At 48.5% G+C, this 22,033-nt stretch overlaps 1 protein-coding gene across 3 annotated transcripts in view; it reads right to left on the bottom strand.

Moving 5' to 3' along the window:
• LOC126522826 (uncharacterized) overlaps positions 1 to 22,033 on the bottom strand; it is a 307,678-nt gene that overhangs the window by 84,303 nt on the left and 201,342 nt on the right. For all 3 annotated transcript variants that reach the window (XM_050171653.3, XM_050171654.3, XM_050171655.3), the window contains 3 exons: positions 19,242 to 19,487; positions 9,437 to 9,564; positions 8,243 to 8,293 (listed from right to left, as the gene is read on the bottom strand). In XM_050171653.3, coding sequence (XP_050027610.1) covers positions 8,243 to 8,293; positions 9,437 to 9,564; positions 19,242 to 19,487 — 425 coding nt within the window. The remainder of the gene's footprint in view (positions 1 to 8,242; positions 8,294 to 9,436; positions 9,565 to 19,241; positions 19,488 to 22,033) is intronic.

Genomic DNA, 22,033 nt, shown 5'->3' with positions numbered 1-22,033 from the left:
ATACCTCTGTACGGGAAAGAAGCGCACGTGCGCAGGTTCTGAACAAAGGAGACAGCTGCGTGTCGTCGCCCCCAATTTTGGCGACGACGGCGATCGCCGAACTCATTCAGGAGTAAGCTTCAAAACGAGCCGCCCCGAGATTCGAACAGCCAGTCGTGTAACGGCGACTTCTTTTTCTGTTCTTTTTGAATACTCAATTAGTTTAGGCAAGCTGATTTTTTGGGGGGGAGGGGGGACACGACGCGGCGAAGTAGTCCAAGGACGACGCAAATGCTACAGCTTAAACAGAGACGCTGGCTAAGGTGAAGCGTAACAATTGACGTGCTCGGTACGACGCAACTAACAGAGATTAGTTAGAGCCGCTATATAAGCGAAGTCGAAGCGTAACGTCGTGCTCGGGCACGCCTAAGTAGTGAATGGTTACACGGTCGGTAATCGAGATTTGCGGCACTGAAACGATGGCGGCCGCCATTGCCCATGTCCGGAAAACGGCGAAGCAGAGCTTGCGCTTTACTTTAGGGCTTAGTACTCTTTCTGGTACTGCAGTTCGAGTGGACGGACGCGACAAAGATTAGCAGCCGCTCGAGAAGTGAAAGCTAAATCTGCAGTTGGAATCGCAGGGCGAGTCGTGACAGCTCTTGCTTTGGAAGTCGCCAGCTTGAATCACTTTATTTATCGCACGGAGTGGCCTGCGTGTGAAGAGAAATACGAAACGCATCCACGCCTGAGGCGCAGGTGCTCCGACACCAAACACGCCCTCCCATACCTGCTACGCCCCCTGCGCTTAGGAGTCGCTTCGCAAGAAGCGTACTCAAACACCGATGGCACAAAGACGCGAAGAGAGAGCAACCACCCCCGTGCTCCATCACACAAGGCGCACAAAGATGAGTATTTAGACATGTCAGACAGCAAGCGCAGATAAGTACAAATCCTTTCTCTCCTGTCCTGTCTGTATTTTTGCATTTTTTTTTGTACCAGCGCTGTCAGTTTTACAAACGTCAGCTGTTACAACCAGTTACTGTGCGGCCAACAGAAATCTCGCTTCTTTACGAAAAAAAATAAAAAGAAATAAAATGCTGCCCGCTCTGCGACGCTAATCGCTCAGTCTGCTGGCATGAAACGCGCGAAAGTGTCGGCAGCTTGTCAGGCTCGAAAAAATAAAATAAAAAGCAAGAATGAAAGAACGAAAGAAAGGGAGAACGGCCGGCCAAACAAAGCCTTCCGACTCGACAGCCCAAGGCCGCAGGTTTTTCACCCGCACCGCGCCTCGCATTAGTACCGTGCTTGCCTATCTAGAATGGACCCACCCGAGAGCACTTCGTCAGAGATGACGGAAGAGGAAAGTTGCGCGTCTTATCGCACGGCGCCTTTAATTTCAACCGGTGCACACAAGAGCATTCGCAAATCGTGTCCCTCCCCTTTTCATCGACCGTACTTCTGCGAATTTCGACGTCATGAGGCTCGTCTGCGCTGTCCAGATCGGTCTTGTGGATATAGCGTGGCGCTAAGCCAAAGCCGCCTAGAACAAGTTGGCTGAGCCGCCTGGAACTTGCAGAAAACCGTGTTTCGCACCTCGTGCGAACGCCCATGGCTTAAAGCAGACTATTTTCTCGGCTTAGGGAAAGGCAACGGAGCGGGCGTGACGGCGTCGTTTTTAACCCGACCCCCGCCACCTTTGGGAACACCTATTTCATCTCGGTTGAGAGGATGCAAAAGGAGAGACCGCCGAGGCTTCGGCGGTGACACGGGAGACGGGACAGGGTACGCGGTGGAAGGAACGGGAGAGCTTTGCTCGTCGGCATGAAAAGCGCCGGGGATCTGCACAAAAACGCCACTGACAGGGCCAGTCCCCGAGGGGGACCACCTTTCTAACAGCGGTAGCCGGTAGAGTTCGAGGAATGAAAGAAAAAAGAAACGGAAAGGCAGGTCCAGTCACAAAGAGAAGGACGGCAGTTCGGAGGGTGCCGCGCTTCTTTTTTCAAGGACAGCAGACTTTCCGGAAAAAGTTTGCTGGACAGCTTATTCTAAAGCTGACCCGAAAACTGCCGCACCGAAAAAAGAAAGATCAAAGAAAAACGCTGACAAAGCATCAGATCACCTGTAAAAGCAGTGCCGTGTCGGCCCATGACGCCCCCGCTAGACAAAATGAATGACAAGAAACTGCACAGCCCTGGCAACAACAACGTCAGCAAGTGCGCGCGCTGCAAGAAACGGAACGTTCAGTGACGTTATTTAAGAATGTGCGGCAAAGCGTTGCAGGAATACCGATGCGAATGATAAAGAAGTATTGAAAGTACAGCAGACCAGTGGAACCTTCTGAGGTCACGTCAATGCTCAGCCGAGCTGGCGGTCGTGTTCAATATTCCTGCTTCCTAGCTTACGCGTACCGCGCTAGTATGGAACAGTTGGTGCAAGCACTTGGGTGACGAAACAAAGCGGCAGACAAGGACAAGCAGCAGACGACACAATGCGTTCGTGTGCGCCGTCTGCTGCACTGCATGAATTACACTTGTCTACAGAGTGGCCCTAGTGGCCGGCTGCTGCAGGCGTCCGTAGCACCTGCCGAGTTGGCATGCAACATGACCACGTGTTGTCTTATTGCGACATCGGCGTCTATGGTGGCGTCGGTTGCACGTTTGACCATTAAGACAAGTGTTATTCAAACTGTATACCGCCATACACAATCATACACAAAGTCCCGATTCTTGCTTCACGTGTCTGTTTCTTTTGCTATTACAGACATTCATGTTTTTCTTTCTTTTTCTTCGATGTGCCGTTTAATCGCACTAGGCTAATTAATGTCTGCCGGCCAAAAAGAAGGCATTAAAATCAGGGTTATCAGTCGGCCGGCGTAACCCAACAAGGCCACAGCAAGGAACGCAAGGTTGCGAGAAACGTCAGAACAGCGGGATCTTTGTTTTTCACCTGTGGTGGCACATACGTCCTTGATTGTTCACTTCTAAATCGAGAGCGCCGTAATTTCGCCCCCGTAAGCGCAGCTGTCGAATTGACCGATCGAAGGGCACCGAGTCGTTTCAGCCGGCTTCATTAGTAGCCCGACCCTGAGCTGGTAATACCCTCTGTCACCAAGAAAAGGCAGGACACCGATATCAGCAGCCAGCACTTTCTTTCTTTCGCGTGCACACAAAAACGAGTCCCGCACTCCATGACGCGTGACGAGATAGGCAATTTTCACTACGATGTAAAAAATAGAAAGGGCGGAGGAGTGGGAGGGGAGAGACGCTCCAAGCACACCGATCACTGAGAATGAGCGCTCACAACTTCCAATGCCGAACCACGGCTCGCTTACCTTCTTTACGTGGCTGTCCATCGCGGGCCGCAGATTGAAATCGAAGATCTCACACGCGGAAGTCTAGACGCAACACCACGCGACAGACCCGAAAGCGCACACGCATCCCAGACGTCCTCCACCTGTTTTATGTTTCTCCCACGGGGTACAGAACGACGGGTCGTCGAAACACACACACACACGCGGAGAGGCGGGCAGACAGCGCACCGCTCGCACAGTCCGGGCAAGGCGTACTACGCGTGTGACAAGCCAGAGAGTCGGGACCAGGCGCAGGCAGGCCAGCGAGCTAGCTGCCTCCACTGAAGCGCGCGGCACACAAGCGGTCGGCCAGCAACTCGCTTCCGCGTGCAGTCCGACAGCGGCCGCATATCGGACGCACAACGCGCGCGCGTTGGGAGAGAGAGAGAAAGGATGAAATAGAAAGAGAGAGAGAAGCGTGAGAAAAAATAAAAGAAGATTGCCAACTAAGTGAGAGGAGGACGCCGGCGCGAACAGGTGGCGCCATCCAGTTACGCGCGGAGGAGGCTGGAGCTGACCTTCATTTCGTTTCGTCCGCCACGCGCGCCAGCTGTAAACACGCGAAACTCTCTTCTCCCCATCCCTACTCTTAGTGACGTCATCTGAGGTATTAATTAACGCGAACGAAGCTCCTGTATTTACCTGCTCTAGTTTCACCGGCGTCATAGCCGAGTCGCTCGAAGAAGTGAAAAAGAATGATAAGTTATGGGGATGATGTTTGCATAAATATCTGCTCGCGATTTGCATGTCGACAAATACTGTGGCGAATATAAGCGCAGTATGACGACCATGCAAGAAGCAATATAACAGGCGGTAATGGAAAGCGGCGTGGGAAATTTCCATATTTACACAACATTTTCTCACGATTCCCAGCCAATCTATTATATATATATATATATATTCTTTTTTTTTCTGAATATTGGCGTTTGCTTGCTGTCTTGTTTAATTCCGGGCACTGTGGCCAGTACGACTGGACGTGTCATGTTCTTAAGGCATCAACATCGGCATACCAAAACGAAAGGTCGCTCACTTTGACGCTAAATGTTCAGAGCAAAGCTCAGAGCACGGTACGAACACCCCTATCGCAAATGTTTGAATCACTCTGCAGTTATTGCTAACGGTCCCTGTCCGTGGCTCTAATGAAGTCTTTTTGGCAACTTCGTCTGCCTGAACAGCGCAGCCTCTATCAAGGAAGATAGTAGGCTGACATGTGAAACTGTAAGCGATGAATGTAGCGGCGGCGGTAAGTCTTTTCGTATTATATAGTAAGCAAATACATATACGTACTATGAGCACAAATTCAAACGCCAACAATTCCGAAACTATTCCAATGCGTCGCATCTGTTCTCAGGTTCACCCGCATTTGTAGCAGTGGATTAATTCAGACTCCAAAACGAACAGCTGGGACCACTCCATGCTTAGAAACTAGGTACACAAGCGGTTACACGTCGCACTTCCTTGTAATTACCGGTAACAGGCGTTCTGATGAGTTATCTGCTGTTCGCATTTCAATTTAGGCTGATCGTAGAAGTACAAACATTAAGGAAGTTTATCGAAAACTTCCGGTAAAAAGGGCTGTTTCCTTCGTTCTGTCTGTCCCTCAAGTCTTTGAATTATAGCATGTTTCTGTGCCCCTCAGTGGTAAAAACTACATAAATGAATATGAGGGAAACCTGCACCAGCGGAGGCACGGCAGATGTAAAGCCAATAAAAGCAAAAATGAAGAGGGGAATATAAAGTTCACGAGGGTTGGGAATATAAAACTCTAAAAGAAGCGTCAGGAAGTGGATGCGTTAAGATTCCTGGAACGTTGAGAATTTCGTCAAAAAAACTCAAGCTACTCTGTGCCTCCATCCATGGTCTCCGAGATCCGTAATGCGCACGTAATCTCAGATGCCTTGCTTCACCACATCGGCCGTGCGGCGCGGTACCCTTGGCGCTATGGACGCTCCGAAAGTCTGAATTGTGAGTACGACAGCCGAGAAAGACTGCACGGGGGCATTCGCCATTTTCTGAGAAAAATCTTTCCGACCCCTCGACACGACAAAACCCCCACGGCGAGTTGTTGTTGCGAGCGCGGTTCCAACACGAATCGGATTCTGGGTGGCCCTAATTTCAAGGAACGTTTTCGCGGGGACGGGTTGCCACGCGCCTAACGTCTGTTTGACACGCATGGCAAGTGAACACAAGTCCCCGTTCTGGAGTCCGACATTCTGGAAGTTCGCTGAGACTCCCCCAAACACAGACCAAGGCGTCTCTCCAATTCGTCAGTATGCATGTGAAAAATATCCGCAAGTGTGGCAAAGGCACTACTAACCTCTACACTATGTTGGGGAGATTCTTTTAGAAAAAGAAAGACCGAAATAAATAAAGAAAGAATTAATTTCTCTTTCTTTCTTTCTTTTTTCTTGCGCCTGCTCCTTTTTGTTGCTGCACTCCAAAACAAAATTACATCCTTTGGGTTGTATCTTGCCACACAACAATACACGTCATCTGTCATGTCCGCATTTCCTTTCTTTAACGCTGAGAGCCCGGTACTTCCCAGTAACGAACGGCATGCGCGTTATCAGCATGACATAGCATTCCCGACAGGAAAGTAGCAGGCACGTCGTTTTCAAAATAGAATACGCCAGCAAGGCAGATGACGATTGTCGTTGTGTGAAAGATATACACCCCAAAGGGTGTACCTTTGAGAGTGTGGTTTCAGGGTGTTTTAGGCGCGGGCGCGCATTGTCCAGCTGCAGAGAAAATTTGCCAGTAAACATTCACAGTTGTTGGTAGCGCTTGTGCCATCAGTCTCGCCTTCCTTTGTCCCGTCTATCGCTCTTCACCGTGGTGAAATAAGCATCACTCATGGCCTAAAATTCTTCTCTTCTAAAGAAACACCTTTAAAAAAGTTTGCGTCCTTTGGGGCCTATCTTGTCCCACAACGCTGATTGTCATCTGTCTTGTCCGCATTTTCTTTCCTTTACAACTCTGCGAGCCCGGTATTTCCAAGTCGCGAACGGCATGCGCGTTATCAGCGTGACATAGCATTCTCGACAGGAAAGTGTAGCGAGCGCAGCGTTTTCAAGAGATGGAACGCAAGCAAGGCAGATGACGATTATTGTTGTGGGACAAATATACACGCCAAAGGGGGGGGGGGGTGCAACTGTTTTAAGAGTTAAAGAAAGAAAGAAAGGAAGAAAGAAAGAAAGGAAGAGAGAAATAAAAGACCCACCCTAATACGTACTTCGCAAAAATAAATGTAAGCACTGAGGCGCCCTTATGGCCAAGCAGCCCCCCTCGCTCGTGAGAGGCAACTCACAAGACAATTTGCGACATCTTCGAGCTTCCTCACCACCCGGCTGCTGTATGTGGCGCAACATTGCTGTTGTGCGGGCTGGGGTGACAAAATCTCTCGGGGAAGTAACTCCACAAGCGAACTATGGATAAACTTTCAGCTAGTCTTTCTATTGCATATATATAAATAGTTCCATTCTGTAACCCCTCCCCCCCCCCCCCCCCGTCTCATCTGCTGAACGCCGTTCACATGTCAGAAGAATGCGCTAGAAGCTGACAGGGCGGTCAGCCATTCCTCCAATTTTCTTTTACTTACTTTGCTTATTTCAACAAACGAGTAATTACTACTACTAACCCAGCATTTCTTAACGCCAAAACGAGAACACCAAACATACAGTGATCAACAGGACAACCAAGGGCTCGGGGATGGAAATAGAAGCATTCCACGAGGCTCGCACTGCTTTTGGCTCAAGTAGATGGTTTCCTGGAAGTGACGTCACTAAAACCGGAAGACGACCCAACAACACGCAGCAAAGTGAAACGACGCTAGTCAGTTTCGGTGATCATGATTTATTTTTGCGGCAGCGGTGAAAATCGTTGTGGTACCTAGCCTTTTCGTCGGCGAGGGTGGCCCACGCAGCCTTACTTGACGCTGGACCACCTGGGAGCATCGTGTGCCGATAGAATCCTATACTGCGCCATGATTCACGTGTCCACCTCGAACGGGACACCATATATACCATTGTCGATGGCAGGAAGTGCCGCTGGAGGTGCCTTTCCTCCTTTAGCAGGCGAGTACTTATCCGGACTTACATACCACGCACACGTAGCTTCAAAGATGAAAGATGAGTACACTGAGAACCCTCTTTCTTCCCAGGCACCTCGGCACTTTAAAGCGAAAAAGAATAATGGCCTCAAATACCACGAGATGATGAACTTACGCACACCGTGTTCAGTAAGCTCTCTGTAAATTGAGCAATCCGGGCGTGCTTCGTACATTAAAAAGAAAGAAAGAAAGCACCCGCCTCCGCGCTCATACAGTGCGTGCCTTACGCAACATCCGCAATCCGAGAGACCGCGGCAGCGAAAGCGAGAAGCCCGGATCATATCTCGCACCACACCCCGAGACCTCTCATCTCTCTAGTGCCGCCGGCAGCTGCCATATCTCTCGCGTATCGCCTCTTCGGGCCGCTGACAACGAGCATCGCAGGAGGCTATAAGATAAGGGCGAATCAAAAATGCAAGCAAAGCGAAGAGCCCTACGCATTAACGAGCCCCTCCGGCTCGGCGTGTAAACAAACCTACACGCTCCTGAGGGGCGCATTGAGATGCGATCCGGCGCACGCACCACGCGATGCTCACGTGACCCCTCTCTCGCGGGGTAGAAAGCACCAGACAACGGATGATAGCGAGAAACAACAGGCATAAAAAATGGAACGCGCGTTTTAAAAACAACTGCCTCCTCTAAAGTTGACCATAGGTGTGGGCGTCGGCGATCGCGTGGGTGGTGTGCGGTGTTATGCAGCAGCAACATCGGCAGCAGAAGCAGCCCATTGAATCGGGCGGTGCACCGAACAGGTTGCGCATATCGTAAAGGAGGTCTGTTGAACCGCTGCTGCGGGGGTCACTCACCTCTTCGCGGTTTCGGTTGTTGCGAAATCGCAGCGTGCCCCGTTGGCGAATCTGCGAACACAGGAAAGGGTGTAGGGGAGCAAGGGAAGGAAGTGAGGTTGAAAAGTGAAAAAAAAAAAATCTTCTCATGTACCCTTTAGCATATGAAATCCCAAGAAAACAGAGATGCGCAAGGAAGACGGAGAAGTAGTCAAAAAGCAGTGAAACGCGGGATGCCGCTGGAGCGATCGTTCCAGCAAGCAATCTTGTGCTCTACCCTATAGCGAAGAGAAGTCCTTTCACTTCACTTTGACCTTGTCGAAACGTTGGCTCCCGAACCATCCGCTCTTATAACTCTGTTGATTACTCTAGTATAGAACAATTTGCATTGTTGCCATGAACACTAACCCTCTGACACATGTTGCTTCTCATGAAAAGCTCGGAAGTGTGAGGACTTCGGCTAAGGCGTTGAAATGAAATTGTGGCCCTTGATACTTAATAAGTTCAGCCTTGGGATCTTTTAGAATACCTTATACTCTGTATTGACCGACGAAAAGTGATAATAAGCTAGGCCCGAGAAAACGCCGTCAAAATCAATGACGTCACGCTGAATCGGTGCAAGAACTTCAAGGCGACGTAGCCACCTGTCTTGTTTTTTGTGTCTTTCATGGCGCGATCGGGCGGGGATGGATGGTAATTTACTAGTACAGCCTAAATTGTTTCTTCTTTTTTTTGTGTGTCGTTCCTTTAAACACCTAGTACTGCACAGCACTATAGGCGTAGGCGTGAGCTAAGAATGAGAAAACATATGTGTATTCAATCGCATCATTTGAGCACAAGGGAGACCACGCGGAAGCGTATATTATTCATTCTAGCCGTGAAACGTGCGAATCAGGTGATCCTTGTCACTGGTTACCAAGACGAAATCACTTTCGTGGGCGCCACACGGTATTGCTACTGCTGTTTCTCTTGTATCTGTACTTCCTCGACACTTTTCGTGTGCATACACAACCGTTCGTTTCTTTCAATGAACTTTAGTCGTGGGTGTAACGCTTCGTCCGCCTTAGCTTATTCTTGTCTTTCACAAAGTGTGTGTGTGTGTGTGTGTGTGTGTGTGTGTGTGTGTGTGTGTGTGTGTGCGTGTGCGTGTGCGTGTGCGTGCGCGTCAATTATATTTCGCTACGGTTGAACGTGAGGCGTGCGTGCAGGACCAACCCTGTTCAGCGCCTGGTCTCCGGTCATGTGACCCTCTCGGACGGCGAGCATCAGCTGCAGACAGCGATCGTCGGTCAGCAGCTCCTCATCCAGGCCCGGCTGCTGCAGACCCGAGGACGGCGGCGACACTGCGATAAAGATCAAACGACAACCTTCAGCGAAAGGTCGCGCTACACGGTGTCACTACACGGTGAGGGGGCGGAGTGGTGGAGTGACGTCAAAAGAACACTAGGTAGGGGCAGTTGAGACGTGGAGAAAATGGCAAATTACGCGAGAACGTCTACTCGTCAATTTATTGACGTCGTACAAGGGAATGGAGCGAACCGGTGTGCCTTTTCCTTAAAACGACAACAACGACACAAAGAAAGAAAGAAAGAAAGAAAGAAAGCGCGGCTGATTATTTATGCGATAAAATCATTGGCCGAAAAGCGAGTGCCTTCCAAACATCGCACTTAGAGCAATGCGGCCGGCGTATCGACTAGGCATCGAACCCGCGACCACGTGGGGGACCACAGGATCCCAGTGGCCTACCAAAGCTTGCGGGGCGAAGCCCTCCTTTTCATCATTACTCCATTCCGGAGCATCGAGGCCTCTACATTCCTCGTCAAAAGTTTACGGGCCGTGGGATCTGCGGAACAAATGTGAATATTTACGCAGCCCGGGCACGCCTCCTGGGAAATCAGATTGTGGGCGTTCGCTAGTGCACACACCAAGGACAGTTCCGACAACACATCTCTACTACACTGGAATTCAACGGTGTTGATTTAGTTTAACAGATTGCCGGTAGAAAGCGCGCGATAATTTATCTAATACTTTTGACGCCCACAGCACGTCATATATGGGGCCGTCCCCAGAGATGGTGTCCGAATCAACGTCCCTGCGACGGCTCCCTCTGAGTAAAAAGAAACCAATCTCGAAGGCTACGCTTCCGTGAATGCACGAAGCGGAAGCACGTCATGTTTATGATACCACCTCTGGCCTTTGGCTACGGTGCCCCTGGCAATCGAGTTTGCCGGCGCTACGTCTACCCGGAGGTGGAGCTGTGTCCAAGGGATGAAGGAAAATATTTTCTTCCAGCATGGCTGCACCGTTTTCGGTGAGTCACAGAGGGACACAAGTTGGACGCCCTTTGCCTAAAAACAGTTCCGACTACACATCTCTACTACACTGGAAGTCAGGTCAACGGTGTCGGCAGCCTAGTTCTTCACCAATCAGCTCTTCTATTGAAGAAATGAATAAAACTGGACATCTTGAGCTCTACGTAATTTGCAATCCGCCGTCAGGGGGATGAACGTAAGAGGGCACCGTCTCTCTCTCTCTCTCTCTCTCTCTCTCTCTCTCTCTCTCTATATATATATATATATATATATATATATATATATCACGTACTCACACGCAACGGGAACGTGACTAAACAACCAATCGTCAAACTTTCGCAATACAGTTTCTTTGACAGGAATGATATACGACATTCTGGATTCCACCTACGGGCCTCTGTATAGTTTCAAGAGAAGTGAATCATACCTTAGAGAAAGTAGAAGAAAAAGAAAACCAAGAAAGGAAATAGGCCGGTATACAGTCAGAAATCTAACACATATTTTTCTTTTTTTCTGAGGAGAGACAATTGCTGTTTCCTCCAGCATACACATGACAGCGTAATACCTTCACTCAGTTATTTAGCCCAAGCGCCCCGTGTACAAATAATGATTCATCACACGCGCCAACTTGCTGACGCAATATCGAGCGGCGAGCTTACCAATAAGCACGCACGTGATAACACGGAAATTTCGTCAACCGTCAGTGGTCTGAGAGAAATGATAACTTATGGCTCTGACGATCATTTACGGTAGCCAAAGCAATACGCGTGCGCAATCGGTGGGGCGCGTGACACTTATGTCGTGTTTGTCTATTACCACATCGCTACTGGCCGCGTAGAGGTCACAGACGCACAAGGAAGATCAAGTACCCTCTACAGCTATAAAGGCCGCCCGGTCCTTAACAGTAGTCTTCAGACGTAGCTTTTAAACGGAGAGGAAATAACATCACTAAAATAATTTAGGCTGCTGTAAGTTCGACGAGGAAGGTGACACAAGATCGGAGCTAGTGTTTTTGGAAAACCTTAAATTCGTCTTTTTTTTTTTTTTGCGGTAAATTAGTTATATTGCTAAAGTATACGAAAGCCAACCATCCAATTTTTTTTTTACAAATTTGTCGTCCACACCTTAGCACCTGCACGCTATATATATGTATAGCGTGGCGGTACGGATTTCAAGGTGTTTTCTATAGTCAGGTTGTTTGGGCCTGGTTAAAGTGCTCGAAAGTTGCTCTTTCTTCAGTTCCTTTCAAATGCAACGTATTCCTTCATTACTGAACAAACACTTCGCTATAGTGACGAGTGCACTAATTCCTGACATCACGGCAACCTGGGGCGGCAAAGCTTGCGTATAGCCCCCGGTCGTTGGTCCTTACGCATTTTACTGCTTAGCATGCGCCTCTGCCTTCACCGTTAAGGAAGGCCGCTTTACCACTGCACAAAGGTAAATTAGTAATGTAGCTTAACTTGATATTAATCCTCAGCGTCCTTTTAAAAGACGACATAAACACAATGTCAGTGAAACGCAGGCAGACAGACGCGCACAGCGCTGTTCTCTCGCGACGTACGTGGACAAGGACGGGTGACGTCAGAGCACACGTCATATAGCACTAACCGGAAATGCCGTCAAATGCCACGGTCAGGCCACGGCCCGTCTAGCCGTAGCCAGGCTAATGTCAGGTATGCCAGGTAACGGTCAAGCCGCAGACTGATGACGTCAGTGAGGAGACAACCTTTGGCGAAAGATGTTATGCAGAACCGAGCCGTACAACTACACAGCTTTCGATGAACATCACGCAGCCAAACGCAGAGCTTCACGCTTTGAAATGCATCCATCATTCGTATATCATGGGTCGTCTTATAAGCGTCATACAACGTCTGCTGGAGATACCAAAGAGGAACACAGCCTAGCATTTAAACTTCGCAGGAACCTTGAAAATGAAGCTTCACGAGACATAGAATTAAACAGGAACTAGAGAGGCGGAAACATTAACCGGGGCGCATATTTCCAGTTGGCTAACCTGTATACAAGAGGAAAGAGAAAGGACAGGAGAATAAAAACGAAGACCGGGAAGAAGGAGCCCTCAAACCGAGCTATAAATTTGTAAATCCATTTTGACAGTTCTTGCTTCAAAAGTCCAGGAGCCTATGGACACGTATTTGCAAGAAAGTCTTTACGCTAGAATTGTTCATAAGAGCAGGTCAAATGCAATCATGACGCAATATAACGCCTTCATAAGAAAGTGCTCGAGACCTCAAAAATCCTTCGTTATACAGGTCACTTCGTCATAAAGGTCACTTCGTTTTAAAGGCCGCGCACCGTATGCCGTTCCCAACGGAGCAGACTAAGCCCATCTATCGAGCGAACACACTTACTCAACACGAATTCAAGATATACTTAGTGAAACATGTAGCTAATTTTGTTTGACTCTTACACAATGTGCGACTGCAGCCCGAAGTTCTCATCAACGTTTCACCGATGTTCAAACAGCACGCTGCGGGGCGAAACGCAGGAGCTACTCGATATAAAGCTGCACATTGTCGAATGCCACTATCACCTCCCTTGCCGTGAAAGTTCTTGGTTCATTTACGGGATCTTCAACACTGTCGCCGTCGTTGAAATCCGCGTCCTTTCTGCCTTAAGATTGCTTTGAAGACGTCGTCGGTCGTCAGTTACGATTGCAACACCACGTCGCCATCAAGTGCGACATGTTCGTCAGTCGTCGCACCCGTTGACGCGTTACTACAAGCAGCGCGTGCGAACTAAGCGATTCCTGGAGAACTGCAGCAAGTCTATATTAGCATCAGCACGCCCTTAGAGTACGTCGCCACCGCTGCCCTTAGCGCTGCCCTTAGCGCTAGCGCAGAGCGCACCTTGGCGACGTCTGCGGACGGCACTAGCGGCACCTCTACGAGGACTTCGTCGTAAAGCAACAAATCAGTTGTCGGGGACGCTTAAATTCCTTCTTTGTGCAGGCCAGTTCACTGTAGTGATCTCCCTTGCAGAGGCGCTCACAATGCGAATGAAAGACAGGAATTTGGCCGGAACATAATCAATCACGCACGATTTATACAGGTCATTTCGTTGAGACGATCGTTGCAGAGGTGTTCGACTTTAATGGGCGAACACCCCAACCAACCAAGACGGAAGACCAGTGTCGCATCTTCGCAGTGACGTGGCAGCTGCGTGCGCTTGCTTCCATTCTTAATTGCCCTCGCGATTCGCAAGAACGCTTCCTTTGGGACGTATATCGTCAGCGTAACGTAAAGCCAAAGCGGGGTGCGCAAATTCTGCAACGATATCCGCCATTTTCCGCGTAAAGCTCTTAGTGAGAGCGCGCGAATACACAAACCACGTATTATTCCAAGCTGTCGTCCGTTTTGCGCGCGCTAGTTGCAAGAGCGTGTGTGTCACGAAGTGCACATGCGTCAGTGTGTATAGGGGAAACCGGAAGACGTCGCTTGCGCGCGAACTCAACGGTGTTCGTGTCTTACGCCAGAGGACGTGACGATCGAGTTTCACTGTACCTAAATAGATCGGGTAGACCAAGGCTAGAAGAACGCGGCCGGAAGTAGTTAAAAGCGTCCGTTTTGAAACCAACGCAGAAGAGAGTGGTACGGACAGCTCGACGTCAGCATAGGAGTTGGTTCTATGACTCGAAACTCACGTGAATGGTTGCCCGCTTATGCGGACATAAAACAACAACAAATTTTGAGCTGCTAAAGCATTCTTTCAAAAACATAATTTCATTCGTCTCGCAGAAAGATGCTGGCAACTTCGTCATGGTAAGAAGCAGTTTGAGGTCCTCTGCATACTTCTTACAGTTTACGTAGTGTCGGGTTACCGGAGTGGTAAAGGGCGGTAACAATCCTGGTAGCGACATCTTGTGACGCTGGTAGTGACATCTTGTGACGGACAAACTAAACAACTCTAATGGAGGCGAAACTTCTCTGTCTTTTTAACTTCGCACCGAAACTGAAATTTATGACTTCTACTTCTGGGTGCCATCTACACTCGTAGAGCCCCATATGCAGGTTTAGCTTCATGCTGTGAAATATACGCGTGGGTTCTCATTTGCACAGCAAGCTAGACCTCCCACTGCGGCAAAGTACACGACTTTGACAGCGATTCCATTAGAATGACAGGGCTGTACGACAAAAAAAAAAAAAAATGTGGGAACAATTTTGGCATTTCATTAGACTCGGTTTTCACTGGGTGTTAAAATTAAAATGTAATGGCGCGGTAGAGGAAGGGAAAGACATAAGGAGGCGAGTGTGTGCGTGCGTGCGTGAGAGGTGGGGGGGAGGGGGGCGCTCTGGTGAAATTCGGTGTCCCCAACTCTTAATTGTTGCACACTGCGCACGCCTATGAGCTGTAAGTTATAGTTTAACGCCACAGATTTCAAGTTATACTCAGGTATTTGTGCCGGTATTCTGTGTAAGAAAACAACTCGAAGCTTGTTAGGTTCAGTCTTCGATTCCTATAAAATGTACAGTACACGCAGTCCTCCTTCATCAGTAAGAAATAACTAGAACCAAGCAGACGTTGCCAAAATCTGTGACGCCACGGCGAACTGGCACTGGAACTTATAATGGCGGCGTCGTCACGTGTCCTTTTTGTTTTGCGCTTTCCTTTTCTTGTTTATCATGCCTCCTCTCGCGGTTATAGCCCTTCAATATCCGCTACCGGAATGAGAGGCCATGTTGATATTGCCGAAACCTAATTTATTATTTTACGAGTAGAACTTCACTTAGTATTCCGCTTTAGTGTCCCTTTAAGCTCGCAAAGAATGAAAGGCTAGAGTAAAGAAAGGAAAAGGCAAGAATGAGGGGCGTGTCGATCACAATGGAACGTTCCCATCTACTACTGTTAAAGCCTCGACCTTGCAGCCAGTGAACCAGACAATCATGTGTTCCGAGCTTAACTGTGCAGGCAAGGGCTAGTCTAACTTGAGATAAGTAATTCCACCATCAGGGACGAAAGAGAAGGTGAGAAGCAGAAGTTAATTATAAGCTGTAGATGGCAGCGTGGCCGATCGCCTCAGTCGACTTAATCAGCTTTGAGAGCCTACGCACTAAATGCAAGCACAATTTAAATCATGTTTTACACATGATTCAACATTCGCCCTGCAGGGCACTGCTTTTTCCTTTTTCATACGTCCTTGAAAGGTTGTGTACCAAACAGCATAGACAAAAAAGCAAGCATAATATAGACGCGCACGTACGCACACGAGAACCTATATTACTGTGTGTGTGTGTGTGTGCGTGTGCGTGTGCGTGTGTGTGTGTGTGTGTGTGTGTGTGTGTGTGTGTGTTCTTTTTGCGGTGCGTGTGTGTGTATTACACTTACTGAACAAGTATGTTCGTCTTCCTCCACTACCACGGGGTGACAAACATCCCACGAGCGGGAAAACTTGCGAAGGTCGATCTCCTGTGTTTTCCCTCTGGTTAACTGCTGCAGCGCTCACGACAAGCAGCGACTGGTCTCACGCTGTTAAACATGTCGCTTCAGGGCAAACAAGCGAAGTGATAGATGGCTGTTTAAAAACAAGGGCGCTATATCGCCCGTCGACAACGAGCGTTTTTTTGTGTGGGATTATGCGAACGCGTCGCTACATAGAAGCCCGTCACGGTGGTTCAGGCACGCGAAATAACACAACTGCGTTAGCTTGGTGCGAGAGAGCTTCAGACCTCAGCTAACCCTGTCCTTACGTCAGACGCGCGGTCTTTTCCTTTTCTTTTTCTTCTTTCTTCTTTTATAACAGACTCTTCAGCAACGCTCTTTTGGGTTAACTTGCACAGACCCAAAATATGAGGGCTAGTAATATAATGTATTATCGTTAAAAAAAAAACGCAAATGGATTCTCAGTTTAGACGGCTATATACAGTATTCTAAAGATAACTCTGCTTTCAGTAGGAGTATTCGAATAACAAAATTTCCGAATGCAATCGAAAAATAGGAATGTTCGAGAAAAACGACCTTCGGTTATCGAATCGAACACCGAATATCTCCAACTTCTAAAAAAAAAAGCGATATCGACAGATTGCGCTCAGTGACAATTGCTGCTTTATAAGCTTACGTAGATGTCATGCCGTTAAACACCGAACGTCAGGTCAACTGAGAATAAACGAGAAATGGCTGACAGTTAATGATGATGATGACCATGATCATTACCATCATCAGTCTATTGTTATGTGTATGTTTACTGCAAAGGCCTCTGCCAGGTATCTCTAATTAGCCCTGTTTTACGTTATAGCTGATTCCAAGTTATGCCTGGAAATTTGCTAACTCCATCAACCACTTAATCATTTGCCGTCATCGACAGCGCTTCTCTCTGCATCTCTCTTTCCTTCCCTTGCCACCCATTATGTAACTATAATGGTCCATCCGTTATCTGCCTTGCGCATTGCATTTGGTCTGTCCAGCTCCATTTTCCTGTTAATGTCAAGTAGAGTATCGGCTACACCTGTTCGCAGATACATTTACACGGCTATATTCCTGTCGGTTAACGTTAAGCCTAACATTTTTCGTGCCATCTCTCGTTGGGCAGTCATTAACTTCTAAAACTTCTTTGTCAACCTCCGAGTTTCGTCCCCACGTGTACTTGAGTACCAATATAAATGCAATGATTGTACCCTTTTCTCGTCAAGGATAGCGGTAAGCTGACGGTCACGACTTGGTAATGCCTGCCGTGTGTGCTGCAACCAATTTTTATCCTTCTGGAAGCTTCCTTCTCATACTCGAGGTCTCCTGTGAGTAATCGACCTAGATGAATGTACTCTTACACAGATTCTACAGACTGGCTACCAATAATGAATTCTGATTCTCTTTCCATGCTATCGAGCATTATGTTTGTCTTCTGCATATTAATCTTCAACTCTACTCGTACACTTTCTCGGCTAAGGTCCTCAATCATTTCGTGCAATTCATCCCCAGTGTTCCTGGAGATGAACGATCGTTTACGGTACGACTACGACAGTGACAGCAATAAGGCAAGGGAACAGCACGTCACCAGGTGCACGTAGTACAGACGGTTCCGTTTGCCGAAAGAGCTACAGGTACAAAACTACAGCCGCGAAAATGATTTTAAAGGACTCCAAAGATGGTGAGATCGGTCATGTAAATAACTGCTTTGCCGAAACCGAGACAAAATATTCGCGGGTTAACTTAAGGCGCGGTATGCGCTTACCTAACGACTCAAAACTGTACTGCATAAATGATCTCCCCCTGTCTCACTCAGGCGCGTTTGCATAACAACCGCGCCTATACTAAAGCAGTGTCATTTCAAGGAATGCGATTGGTCCAAGTCGCTTTGGAGAACCTTTAAGTGCAGCTAAAGCTTAACTTTAGAGCAGCAAGTCCACCTTTTGGAGTTGTCAATGGGCGCACATTTCTGCACGTGAATATTCAGTCCATAGCTAGAGCGGTACTGCCACGTTCTCTAACCGCGAGAATCGGTATATGCACAGCAGACACGTTCATATACATGTCTATAGGATATCCCCATGTATGTAATACGCTCCTCGCAGCACGGTCAAGGAGGCTATAGGCTTGGCTGGATGCATCCGGCTAAAGCAAGAGTCGATATACAGCCGCACGTCGGTACGCGTGGTTCATCTCTAGGGGTATACGTACGGCACCAGCACACCTTAGTTGTACACTAGGCATCCTTCGATACAGCGCTTGTTCACCGTTTGTACGCTTATGTGATCGCTGTGTACGCTGGAACAGCATGCCAGACGATAAGGCAGAATATAACGTATCAAGCATATTGTTAAAGTCTTCTGTAATTCTCGCCCTCTTTCGATGTAAGCACCATTCACGCTATTCTCGCCCGTTTCTCAACCGTATTCTCACCCGAACACTATCCTCTCACACATTTCTCTCTTTACCTCTGTATGCATAAAGAGAGCTCCTCTGTTTCGATCGCGTTTTAATTTCATCATTTAGTCCCACAACGGCATTCTGGGGTCTTCATTCGTTCTCAGTAATTTTCTTAACTTTTTTTTTTTCCTTTTTGCACATATATAAGAAAGACATTTCGGCAAGAGAGACAGAGAGAGGCAAATGAAAAACAGGGAGGTCAACCCCAGATTATCTCCGGTTGGCTACCCTGTACTGGGGGAGGGGCAAAGGGATGCGATAGGTGAGAGAGATGAGAAAAGTAAAGGGGAAAGAATCCCAACAACATACACACACACACGTACACACGATACACGCGAACTGTTTCTGTGTGTGGGCACTGTCACACAGCTTGCGAAGGCTTCATATATAGTGCTACGCAGTGTCACCGTCAAATCCTACGTCACACAGTGTACAGTCACAATTTGTCAGAAATTCCCGTGTCTTTTAAGTACCGCAGCAGCGTCTTCGTAGCGTATCGCGCTGATGTTCGCGTAGGCCAGTTTCCAAGGATGCTGTTTTCTGTTATTGGGTGCTTGTCCAGTTTGTCTACAGTGGCTGACAGGACTACTCATTGCGGGTTGAAACGAGTGCACTGACAAAGAAGGTGCGCGATTGTTTCATTACACCCGCAGAAGTCACAGAGTGGGCTGTTGGCCATTCCGATAAGAAAGGAGTACGCATTTGGCAATGTTTTACAACAACTGTTGGTGTGGGACATGGACGTTCACACCCTTTGGGGAGACGTCCGCATTTTTTAGGGGCCTCGCCGACACACACGCGTATGCAGCGAAGTGCACACAACTGACCTTCCGGTGCGGCGGCCCACTGCAGCTGCCCCGCAGCGGCGTCCGGCTGCCGGCAGGCCGACGTGGACCCGACGGCGGTCGGCCTCAGCCTGGAGGCCAGGTGGCGCGGCGAGGTCTTGCAGCGTTCCTTCTTGCTGCCCAGGGTGCGGAAGAGGCGGCCCAGGCCGGTGCCGCCGCCACCACTACCGCCACCGCCGCCAGACGCCTTCTTGGAGCGCCCGGACTCAGCACCTCCATCACGACACTCTGCGCAGAGAGGGAAGGCCAGAGATGAGGACGGGTCGCCCGTCTCAAGGAACACCATACAAGTGCACGCTACATGGTTATCAGGGGTAATCGTCATCGCCATCCAACTTAATGTACAGTGCGGTCCACTGTTAAGGGGAACACTAACGTGCGGCTCTCAGTCTGTTGGTGCTGCAGCTGCATGTATACATGTTGAAGCTACGTCAACGCACTGCACCAGTGTGTAGAAAGGTGCCGGCGCCGCCAACCAGAAGTCATCTGCTGCAAAGCGGACTGATCTTACACTTGCCAGAGGGGAAAAGTCGCACGGGATTGACATTCCTCTGTTCCCTTTAACAGTGAACCGCACTGTACATGCCGTGACGATGGCCTCTCCGAGCGATATACAATTACCGCTGGCTTGCTGCCAGCTGACTCAGTCCTATTATACGCCTACAGATACCCTAATTTCATTAACCACCCACCACCTGTGCCGTCCTCGACTGCGCTTCCCTTCTCAGGACACCCACCCTGTAAGTCTAGTAGGATAATCGGCATTTCCCTATATGCATGATAAATGAACGCATTTATCTTAAGAGTACCAGCTTTAATCGTCACTGCTGTCTTTCTGTTTCTTACTAAGGAGAAATCTGATCCTGCTTGTGTTAGTAGATTACATTTCTACAATACCAAAATCGCCACGCGAGAAGGAGCTCGGTAAGTCAGAAAAGGCGCAAAGGAGGAAAGACTGGTGGCGCCGCAGCTTTGAAGTTCCCGCACTATGGCGCGCCGTGACGTCACAGATTTTGATAGCGCCTGCTAGCGCCTATAGCTAGTTGTTTATCAGTGAAAAATTGAATACATTGTATTGTACAGAAGCCAGAGACTGAACATGGCAAGTTTCGGGAACTGAGGCAACGAGGCCCAAATACGAAAAAACAAAATACATTTTGAAATCTGTGACGTCACACTGACGTATGCGGCACTGGGGTTTCAGTGCGAAACTCAAGAAATGGAACTTTGACCTTCATTTTCATATCTGCTATTAAACGTGTTATCGCGAAATTGGCAAAAATATATATTTTTTCAAACTATGCTTTCCCAGTGCAAACGAATTTACGTCTTTTTAAACGAAAACGTCTTTTTTAATGTCTCCTTAACGTCAGACCCATCAATTTTTTTTCACATTGCTTGTTGCGCTGTTCTTAGCTTCTTTTCAAGCCTCGTTGTCATGCTCCAAGTTTCTGCCCGATATGTTAGCACCGCTAATGCTACAGTTGTGTGTGTGTGTGTGTGTGCGCGTGTGCGTGTGCGTGTGTGCGTGTGCGCGCGCGCGCACGTGTGTGTGTGTGTGTGTGTGTGTGTGTGCGTGTGTGCGTGTGTGCGTGTGCGTGTGCGTGTGCGTGTGCGTGTGCGTGCGTGTGCGTGTGCGTGTGTGTGTGTGTGTGTGTGTGTGTGTGTGTGTGTGTGTTTTTCAGGGATAGCCGCAAGCTTTCACTCATGACTTGGTAATGCCTGCCGTACGCGCTTCAACCCATTTTTATTCACCCGTAAATATTTCTTTCTCAAGATCCAGGTCCAGTGTCACTAATTGTCCTGTAGAGACATGCACTACTGCACCGATTTGAGAGGCCGGCTCACGAACTCCCGTTCTCTTGCGAAGCTACTGAAGATTGCCTTATCGTTTTCTTATTAATTACCTTATTAATTTTCAAGCCTATACTATTACATTTCGTCGCCTCAGGCCCTCAATCATTTGTTGTAAGTGATCCCTACCACGTTGATTACCAGGGCAATTTCATCTGCTAACCACGGGTGCATGTTAGCAAAACAGTGACAGGATGTGACGTGGCGTGACCCAGCGTACATTTGGACCAATTAAGCGCCACCGCATGCAGCTCCGGATGCATGCGCACTTCTCGCTTGGCAGAAGCTGATCGAAATACGCGCGTGATACAGATATCAAATTACGAAGGAAAATTGGACAGAGTCATCGAAACAAAGGGGTCAAACGGCACCGGTGAACGGCGAAAGCGGGCCTGATATGGCAACGACGAGAAGAAACAACAACGACGCAACGCGACAAGTAGAACAACGACGACAATGATGGATGACGCGTCGCAGACTTGGGATCGAATGATGGAAGACTTACTCTTGCGAGAAAAAAAAATTATGACAAACATAGCCCCGAAAAAACTGCCACTGCCACCACCATACCTGGATTAAATAAGTAACTCGATAATTATAGCTCTCTAAAGCTGCTGAAACCAGAGTCAGCGCATGAGTAGGCAGCCCCGACCGTGCCTCGGAGCCTCGATGCTCGATGACCTCAATAACACTTATTCACGCGGTGCCTGAGGAAATACGGCGGCCTGACCTATAGTTTCAATGCTTCGAAGGCATTTTAGATGTTCCCATCACGAAATTTACTTCGCACGCATACCTTACCCTTTGCTTATATTTACAATTTGGTTCACGTGATAAAGTACACACAGGAGTGAGTTCCCAAACCATAACATAAATATCAGGCACAAGGTCTTGGCAGGCAAGGCGGCGTTTGCATGAAC

This window comes from Dermacentor andersoni, chromosome 6 (genome assembly GCF_023375885.2).
Source record: "Dermacentor andersoni chromosome 6, qqDerAnde1_hic_scaffold, whole genome shotgun sequence".
Classification (NCBI taxonomy): Eukaryota; Metazoa; Arthropoda; class Arachnida; order Ixodida; family Ixodidae; genus Dermacentor; species Dermacentor andersoni.
This window is presented reverse-complemented; position numbering and strand designations above follow the sequence as displayed.